At 33.3% G+C, this 10,366-nt stretch overlaps 1 protein-coding gene across 1 annotated transcript in view; it reads right to left on the reverse strand.

Moving 5' to 3' along the window:
• The window catches only part of Sidpn (hes family bHLH transcription factor Sidpn), a 115,020-nt gene extending 106,302 nt beyond the window's left edge, over nucleotides 1-8,718 (reverse strand). Inside the window, exon 1 of the mRNA XM_017614233.1 lies at nucleotides 8,150-8,718. Within this exon, the coding sequence (XP_017469722.1) occupies nucleotides 8,150-8,198 (49 nt within the window). The 5' untranslated portion in view covers nucleotides 8,199-8,718. The remainder of the gene's footprint in view (nucleotides 1-8,149) is intronic.
• Between the last annotated feature and the right edge of the window lie 1,648 nt (nucleotides 8,719-10,366).

Raw genomic sequence — 10,366 nt, forward strand, 5'->3', positions numbered from 1 at the left:
CTAGGAATGATAGAAATCCGAAAAAAACACGTAAAGCCAAACAGAATTAATTTTTTTTTTTTGTTTTTGCAAAACGTGCAAAGATACACACATGAAATTTCTTATGTGCACCCTCCACACAGACCCCAATCACCCCTGAAAATTTATTTGATATCGGGCAAGCCGTCTAGGAGGAGTATGCGAACAGGAAGTTTTGCCACTTAATTTTATATATATAGATACGCGTGTAGCGTTGTTATTTTTTATTCCAATATTTTAAATTAAGCTTTATTTTATAGTTTTTCTTAGACAATGATAAATGATGTACACAAATTTCAGTATGGAAAAAAGTGCAACACCTTCAACGAAGAAAGTTCTCAAAAATCTACACGAATTGAATGTACTATCTCGATCATTTAAACATCTCGGGCTCGCCCACCACTAAAAATGATTATTTAAATCTAAAGTATATATTAAATGATATTTAATATTTGCTTTGGAGATGAAATTCGACAAATTTGTTTAAGCAAAAATGTTAAGCGCATATGCAGAGTGTGGAAGCGAGATTCTTCTGCTTGCGTTTCTATGTTTATATCATTTATCAGTTTAAGCACATACGATTAAATGTACAAAAATATTTTTAATTGCGGATCCGAAAGAAATATTTATTAGTTGCATTGAGTTACGCAAAAATAGTGCCGAAAATCTATCGATTGTGCTGAAGGTGCCGGCTGCTTCCGAAAGTGCCGAAAATGGCACAATGCACACTCATTTTCCATCACTGTCACACATAAAATCTCACTATTCTGTTGACTTCGTTTTCCCCTTCCGATAACTTTTTGCTTCCGCGCTTGCCAAGCACCGCTGTGCAAAGCTTTGCACGCGCAGTCGCCCGCGACACATATGTATGTGCTGATTTGGGCAACCCTAGTTTAGAGAGACGAACGATGAATTGACAGCTAAAATCGTGCGATTTGACTCCGCTAGATATTTTCTTGTGGAGTTTTCTGAAGTCGCGGGTCTACGCTAATTAGCCTTAATCGACCTTAAGGTCTGTGGCGGATATTTAGACAATGTTGTATTCCCCAGGTTATGATATACATACGTATCCTTTATTCAAAGATTGTCATAACACAAGAAGCGAAATTTTTGAGCAAATGATGCAGAATTACTCTTTACATACATATGTATATCATTCCTCATATTGTGTGAAGATTTCGTGTTCAAATATTGCGAAATTTCCGCGTGAGAAGAGAATATGCATCTCAATTATCTGCATGCTGTGAATACAGTGAAAACATTAAATCCGCCTCCTAAAAATTCTGTTTTTTGAGCTGGGACAGTATTTTAGTAAATTAGCGAAAATGTTATCATACTCATCTTTTTTTATTCTGTTTCAACATCAAGCCGCCCTAATTGAAACCGCATTTGAGAGTACATACAACTTAAGTCCAGTTCGGACCGTTTTCTCTCGTTAAACCACAAAATCGTTGGGCTCCTATATATAAAGTGTTAACTGACCATAGCCGCACTGATAAAATTGTCAGCAAAGTATATTTCTCTCAACACAAGAATTGGTAACTACAAACAAAAAATTTAACATATTCCGTTGACGTAACTAAGCTCTTTTCTCAGTGTGCGGTTTACGATTATAAATATTTTTGTATTAAAGTTAATTACCTACATATCGTCGATGTTTTTGCAAACCCGCTCATCGACCAGTTGCAAAACCGTCCAAATCGCCGTTGTGGCAAGCCCTATACTAGGTTTACATATAAGTAGATTATCCTCATTATCGAGCTTAACTCCCTAATCTGTAATAAGAAAAAGAGATTAGCCATACAAAATTCGTTCCTTGTTAATCTGTAATTATAAAATAATCTCAGATTTAACCGATAACTTTTCGGTGTCCAACCTAGTTTTATCGATTATTTTTGCGAAGAAGGGGAGAAATGCCAAATGTAAAAGTAAACAAAAATGGACGCTGGCAAGGAAAAGAGGTTTGTAAAGGTAATAAAATACTAAGTTAAAATATATTAAAAAAAGTGATCACGGCGGCACGGAGAAGAAATATAACTTTTCCTTGTGATGTGAGAATAACAAGCACAACACATTTGGCGGCTAATAATCTGAGATTTGCCTGATTAAACGGGGTGGTTTAAAAACGAGCTTTATTGAGATAATCGAGATTTATACATAAAAATCGTAAAATCAATAGGGGTATTCTCGATGCGGTGCATACTGTCTACCATGGTGCATAGATTGGGCTGCCAGACGTCCGGATTTGGCCCGACAACCCGGAATTCACTATTCTCGTCCAGAAATTGTCCGGAATTAAAATTTGTCCGGAATTTTTCCTTGGGGTAATTATTTATTACATTAACGAATTCTAGACGCATTCAGAATTCATTAAATTAATTTTGATTTTACTTCTTATACTAAAAATATATGCCTTATAAATAGTTGTATTCAATCTGTAGGTCCTAAAACTTTGCGTTAATGTTACAACGCTTTCTTACTCAATTTGTGAACATAGCTTAGACTTGGGGTCAAAGTTCAAGTTTTTTTGGCAAGCTTACTTGGATTAGCATCGAAAATGAAATGTCCTGGAAAACTGTTGAAGTAAATATTACTTACAGGTCTATTCTGCGCGTTACCGAAGATTTTGTAACCGGGAAATTTTATTACCAAAAAATGTTACCAGTTCTTGTCACCGCGATTCTAGGAACGTTTTTAATGCAGTTAAAATATTCAGCGATTCAGCTATGAGGAATTGTGCAAATTCTGGCATTGCATATTTCACGGGGCAATACTTTGTTACCAGCTTATGAGATGGTAACAAAATTTACCGGTTACAAGAGTACGCAGAATGCGAAAAGGGTTTAAAAATTGACAGAAACTTTATTTACCGGTTACAAACTTTTTATTACCAGCGCAGAATAGACCTGTTAGTCTTAAATTCGATGAAGATACCATTTTGGGCGAGATGGGCTGTGTAAACACTATAATAAGTAAAGAAAAAACGCGGGAAGAGTGGCAAAAATTAAGAATGGAAGAAAGGTGGAATGCAATTAAAAACTTAGCACTATCGACCAATTTAGATTTCAAAAATATTCTAATGCTAGTTTAATTTGCTTTGTGAATTCCAGGAACAACTGACTCAGTACATTTTATGTTGAATCAAATTTTTTAACGTTTGTTATAGGTTTCAAAGTGTCATTGACATTGGTTATTTTGCTACACCAACTTTACATTGAATTCTTGTACAAAAATAGATCTTTCATCTTAAATTCAAGTTCAAAATATTACAATCATGTAGACAAGTATTACGGCAGTAACTTATGTATTTCAATTACAATCTATCAAACTAATTTTCTTTGTTAAAAAATGCGTTCATGCCGAAAACTAATCAATTCAGAATATATTCGACTCGTGTATGGATTTTCACAATCTGAAAATCCATATCATGATTCCAGAAAATTATTATAGAAATAATACAAAATTATAAAATTATTAGCACCAATAGCTGAAAATGTAAATAAGCCACAATTCTCGCTAGTGTAATTTTTTAATTTTGTACGTTTCAAAAAATCAATAAAAAGCATTCAAAGTCTAAAAAAAATACATTTTTAGCACAAAATCGTTTAATGTGCAAATATAGAACTTGACGTTTCATATTAGTTTAAAACTCAGTAAATCCTAAAAAGCACGCAATCCTTTCATCGTAAGGGGTCAAAATCCAATAATATAATATCTTTGACTGCAATTGAGTAGTCCACTTGCAAAGTGCGCTGTGTAAATTTTTTTCGATTTATAGTTTTCGCTGGGTAACGTACCAGTATTTAAAGTATTTCATGTCCACTAACAACACAGTGCGAAATCTTTCTATATTTTAAAGCAGTAGCATCAAATGCAAACTGCTCTTGCAAAAGTCGCTATAATACTTTTTTATACACTCTTAACAGTCTCCATCCTCGTATGAACTCAGAAAACTGCAAGAAAACGTGGTAATTTCGGTGCCTAGTGGAAGAGGTAGTAAAAAAGAAGAAGACAAATCTTCATGGAGGAGAGAACGCGAAAACCTAAAAAAGCTAGCTATGTAAAAGTTAATAAAAAAAAAATATACAGTTTGGATGTTGCTTGTTGTCGTAGACGTTTTTTTTAATTTATGGCTTACTTTTATAAAATCACATAACGCTGTTTGCAAGTGGACTACTCAATTGTTTTATATATAATTTTTTAATAGGTGCTCCCCAATAGCCGCTGAGTCCACAATACCCTGCGTTCTCCTAATTGCAAAGGAAAAAAATGTTGTCACCATTTGGCTACCTCAATAAACAAGCAAATTTGTATGGATATTTCCCTCCAAAAACCTCATAGAAACTTTGCCTGAAATCTGTGGTAAATCTCTCTGTTAGGTCATGCAGGGATAGTTTGGCTGACGTCCGGAATTGCACAAAAACTTATGGCAGCCCTATGCATAGATAGCATAAAAAGCATGATTGGATAATTTTATTGTTGTTTCCTGTGTTCAAACAACAACAAAATTATTGTTGTTTCATGTGTTCAAACAACAACAAAATTAGCCAATAATGCACCGAATCGAGAATACCCCTAATGCTTTCAAATAGCGCTCCCTCCTCGGCTGACAATGGCAAACCTCCGAGTGTACTTCTGTCACATAAAAAGTTCTCGGATGTGCAGATATCTCCATTTGTGTCGCAACATCAAGAAGCAGGACACGACTAGGAGGAAAAGCTCGGTCATACACGTAGAAAACGCATAAGCGCCAAATATTCATTTATTGGAATCAAATGTGATATACTATTTATCCCCAAATAACCAAATTTTAAAACTAGTTAGGGGTTTCCCTTAAACTGCAGAAAGCCTTGAAAACTTCGAAAAACTCAAAACTTTTATTGAGATATAAATTTTGTATGAAATGAAAAAACAGGTTTGTTCGACAATAAAATTCGGTTTATTCGATATTCGAAAAATCAAGATTGAAAAAATCGAGTCAATAACCCTAGTACTAACATAAAACTATTTAAGTATTTGGGCAAATCTAAAAAAAGGTACACTTTCAAAAAAAAAAATGTATTTTTAAATTTGTGGGCACACCTATGTTTTATATATCATTTTATTCGTAATCTCTTATTAAATCGATTAATATAAGTGTAATTCATTTTCATAAAGTGCTTCAAAAGTTAGACGAGGAATGAACTTGAAATAGAAAACAAAAGAATAAGCTGGGTTCAAATTACGCTGTTCAAGTTGTAAAGTTTGAGCAAAGAATTCTAAAGTTGAGCTCACTTAATTGGTACGTTCTAAATTCAATGGCATGCCCCGTTTTACCAGATTGGCTCCGGTTTTCGAGATAACGGTACTTTAAAATTTGATTAAATTTTATTTCTTTTATAAATAACTCCTTCAGTTTTGAAGTTATTTTACTAAAATTTTGCACATAACAGTTTTTTAATATTACCTTATTTATTCCTTAAAATTATCGAAATATGTTCACATTAACATATAGCTCCAATACAACTGATTACTCAGATATGTGTTTTTGCGCTATAACTCTATTTTCATATCTGAATAATATGCGTGCTATATGTCAAATTGAACCTATACTAAATTTTAACCTGTTTAATTGGAGGAGTTATAACGCAAAACAACATCTCTGATCAATCAGTTGTATGAGAGCTAGATGTTTTAGCGAACCGATTTTGATGATTTTATGAAATAGTTAAAGTAATATTAAAAAACGGTTATGTGCAAAATTTTAGTAAAATATCTTCAAAACTCAGGGACTTTTTACGAAATAAGTAAAATTTAAGCAGAGTTTAAGTACCGCTATCTCGAAAAGTGGAGCCAATAGGGTGAAACTGAGGACCCCATTGAATTTAGAAGGCTACAATTAAGTAATACAGAACATTTGTCGAAGCTACTTTGATACCACTCTCAAAATATTCTGACTAAAAGAAGGAGCATCATTAAAAGTAGTAAATCAGGGTTTTTGCACACTTCTAAAGACAAATTTTTTCAAGCATTTTACATGTATATGTAATTTTGTAAGGACTAGCAGTTATAGAAAGATTTATATCGTTTCCACGTATTTTCAGAATGTGCCTTCAATTAAGGTGTTTTTGGATTAAAAATTACGCCCAAGATCGCAGAATATTTTATCTTTAAAAGTTAGTTTATTCTGAAAGCACACCTCTTGCTAACGTATCAAATTATTCGTAATTGTTTGTAGAATACAATACATACTTAAAAAGTTCTTAAAATTAAATGCTTCAAAACCTATACGCGAAAAACCGAAAATTTTGAAAATTGTGAAATCTTACTTGCCATTTCGTCATTTTTTAAGGCACACTTTTCTTACCTACTACATATGAAGTGTACACATAAGTGCTAAATGCCCATTTAATTTCAAATCAGAATATGGTGTGCTTAGGGTTCAATCGATACAAGTAAGTAATTTTCATTTGATACCAAGTATTTTTTTCCTGGATACCTTTTTGTTCGGTATCGGTTCGGTATGACGCCCGTTGTTAGAGTTTTCGTGAAAAGTGCGGTCATGTAGTAGAGAAAGTAGAAATCGCTTGTCTGGAAAGCATTTAGAAAAGTTGTTGTTTCTTGGCAGTGTGCCCCAAAAGCTATTTTTTTCATAAATATTTTGTGAATAATATACTTTTATGAAGTCATATATGTATTTGTAACTAATATTGTTCCTCAGCAATGTACCAAAAGAAACAATACAATTTTTTTCTTCATAAATAGTTTGTAAATGATGCAGTGCGCTGTATACTTATAGGGGTGACATTATGGATAAGTGTCGGATTTTTATTTTTACTTTCAAATTAATTTAAGTTACATTTTTATAAAAAATATAGTTCATTCTATGACAAAAACCATGTAAATCCAAGTTTCAAATTTTGTACAAAAATTAAAAGAAAATCAAAGTTTCACCAAAACTCAACAAATTTTTTTTCAGAATAAAAAGTGATGAATTTTGATGAAAACGTACTAGCGCAAAAGAGAAGGCACAAGTTGTCCCTTCTTATTATTTACACTCTTTGATGAAACTTTGTTGATTTACTTTTAGTTTTTGTACAAAGTTTTAAACTTGGATTAACAAGGTTTTTGTTATGGAATGAACTATATTATTTATAAAAAAAAGTGAATAAAACTAATTTGAAAATAAAAACAAAAATAAAAATCTGAAACTTATCCATATTGGGTGACCTATACACTCATATGACTGAAAAAATTATTATTATAATGTACCACAAATATTAATTAATAATTATTTTGTATTCTTACTAAATAACTTAAATATATACGTTTTCTATACCTGCAACTTTATTGGCTTTTTATTTGATTTTGACATACAATGTTTTAAACCATGATAAGACGTAATCATACGACCTTTTACAACAAAAAAGGGTAGTATCTCTCGAAAGAGAAGATGAAAACAATTCAAGTAAGTACTCGATATTTGCCGATACTGAGTAGGTATCGATACTTTCAGTCTTTTGAGTACAAGTACTCATTAGAGTGATACCTTAGTGGTATCAATTAAACCCTAGGTGTGCTTCAAAAGTTATGACATAATTAATTGTGCCCCTCTTAAAAATTACATAATAAATTCACTTGTTTTCATTATTATTTTTTAATTTAAGCACCTATAATTCAAAAGTTATGCAGAAAATTGATCCCATTTTTTTTGAGGCTTCAAGTATACGTCAATGAATTATATCCAAAAGCAACCAGCTGAATTTGGTTTACAACAGTGAAAATAAAGCTAAATAACACAATGGTTACCTGTTTTTTAGATTCGCCAATTTAAGCAAATTGGTATAGATTTACAAAACATTGTCACAATTTGAGTCCAATCACCCTAGTACTAACATAAAACTATTTAAGTATTTAAGCAAATTGGTATAGTTTTACAAAAAATTTTCACAAGTTGAGTCCAATATAAAAAATAATAATTCAAATTGTGAATAAAAGTTGCTTTGTAACATCAAAAGTACTGAATTGTTCAGAGTTCATAAATATCAAGCAAATAAATCACAACAACAGAGCGATTTGCTAAGAAGTGAGACTCCCCTTAGCATTTTAAGCCCAAATTTAAATATTATGTAAAACGCAAAATCTGTATTACCAGTTGATGTTTTACTTTTAGCATAATCCTTGTCGCGTTTTGCTGTCATATTGTCATGTTTGCCGAAAATCCTCACGAATCCGGAACTAAACAAAGAAACGAATTACTGCAGCTGGGTATATGGTGCACATGATCGAAATCCACTTAGTTCACAAGTAAAATAGCTTATAAATCGCGATACACCTTGATTTAGCGACTTAAGCTTGTACGGAAGTTGATAGGTCACCACAACATTTTATGTGCGAGTACGTATTGCGGACGAACAACCGTCGCAAGCTAAGCACAATGAAATTGAAAGCGCCGCTGACGAGCGTGTGTTTTAAACAAACTTGTAGGCTACAATTAAACACTACTTGCACATCCACCCACACCGTGCCCCTATTTTGAGGCCAGAATAAACGACAATTACGTCTGCAGACACCACAACTGCGACGGTGACAACGACAACAACGTGCTAGTGTTAAATTTCTTCAGAACACAGATGATATAAACTTTTTCGCCAAACCACTACGATAAATAAGCCAAGTTGAACGAAACGGAAAACGTATTGAAGCGTCCACACACCAAGACGTCGCGCGACGAACTAACAGATTTTAAATCAAAACTGAATCATTATCCTTGGTGCTTTTCTAAATATCCTGGCCGCACCGACGACTACGCAGACGACGCGCTTCGCACACACGTACATACAAGTATACATATGTGTGTGTTGAAGCGAATCACAACAGTGGCATGCTATACCTACGGTGACCATATTTATGGCAGTCGAATACGGGACAAGAAATAAGTTTGCCAATTTTTCCATAAAGGCTAGACGATTTTAAAACCTTTTCAATGATCATAGATTTATTAGCCCTGAAACAGTATCTTTATTTTGCATACATTCTTCGATCTTTTGTGGAAGCAGAACATAAATATTCAGTTTTAGCATCACACATTTGTAGAATATTTTCCATAACTTTGTGCTCGGGACTTTTACCCCGCAAAATCTGTTACAAAAATTCCAAGGCAGGGATATTTTCCTTAATCCGATTACTTTTGAAGCACGAGTGGTATTCAACGGATTATTTTCTGACTCGGATTTCAGCCAAGCACAATGCAGTGAATAGTATCCGGAACGAGCTGAATTGCAAAGCGTACCTTCGAAAGGTTCCACTTCCCCTCCATCCTTGAGAACTTCATCATTTTTACAACATTCTCAAGGAGTTTCTCATGTTGAAAAACACCTCATACAATCAGCAATAATTTTTTTGGCGTAGTTTCGCCCAATGAATATCTGCTCTCTTCACAAAATTTAAAATTACAATCACACCACGGCAAACAGCAAGCTATGTGTATTTGAAATCAGAGTTGGGCAAAATTTATTCGAATGACGAATAACAAATAAATAAATTGTTTTTCTTGTTATTCGTAAATAATAAATAATTTTGTTTATTCAAAAAAAAAATTATTCGAATGACGGATAAATTATTTTATTCGTTATTCGAATAATTATTATCTTCATTAATTATTCGAATAACGAATAAAATAATAATAAAACAAGTAATTTATGTATATAGATATGTACATATATTTATGTATAAAATGATAACCGTTTTCGTTGTTGCGATTTAACTCAAACCCCTGGATAGATTTAAGTCAAATTTTCGGAGGTTATTCCCTGCGCATAAAGTCCTATTAAAGGCTACTAGAAAACTCCTTGGTGGCGATGGAGCCGAGTTATTTATAAAAGCCGTATTTATGAACCGATTTCGTTCAAATTCCAAATGTGTTCTTCCTGCATGATGAAAAATACTTATGCGAAAAATGGAACCGCTAGGTGGCGCTGCAGTTGAGTTATTTAGAAAATCCCTATTTATTGTACAATCAGGTTGCAATTCATAATGGTGCTGCAGTCGAAATCATTAGAAACCCCATATGTTTGGACTACTTTGTTTTTTATGTTTATATTATATGAATTTACGATGTCTCACGTCGTCATACACCCTAAATGCGACTTTGCATCTACCTCCGCCTGATGAAATCGCTCGGGCGGCCATTGCTGCAGCAGTAAGACTCAAGGAAACCACCTCTTGGATATTTTAAAAGTGGCGAATCAGCAAGGAAAGTTACGACCACATCCTTCCAAAAAAGACCACTGTTGGTATATCAATGGCCAAATTTTACATCGAGGGTTTTTGGCTCTCCTATAATAGAAAACGCACATCTGTGCTCTTC

This window comes from Rhagoletis zephyria, unplaced genomic scaffold (genome assembly GCF_001687245.7).
Source record: "Rhagoletis zephyria isolate East Lansing unplaced genomic scaffold, Rhagoletis_zephyria_1.1 Rzeph_scaffold_00801, whole genome shotgun sequence".
Classification (NCBI taxonomy): domain Eukaryota; kingdom Metazoa; phylum Arthropoda; class Insecta; order Diptera; family Tephritidae; genus Rhagoletis; species Rhagoletis zephyria.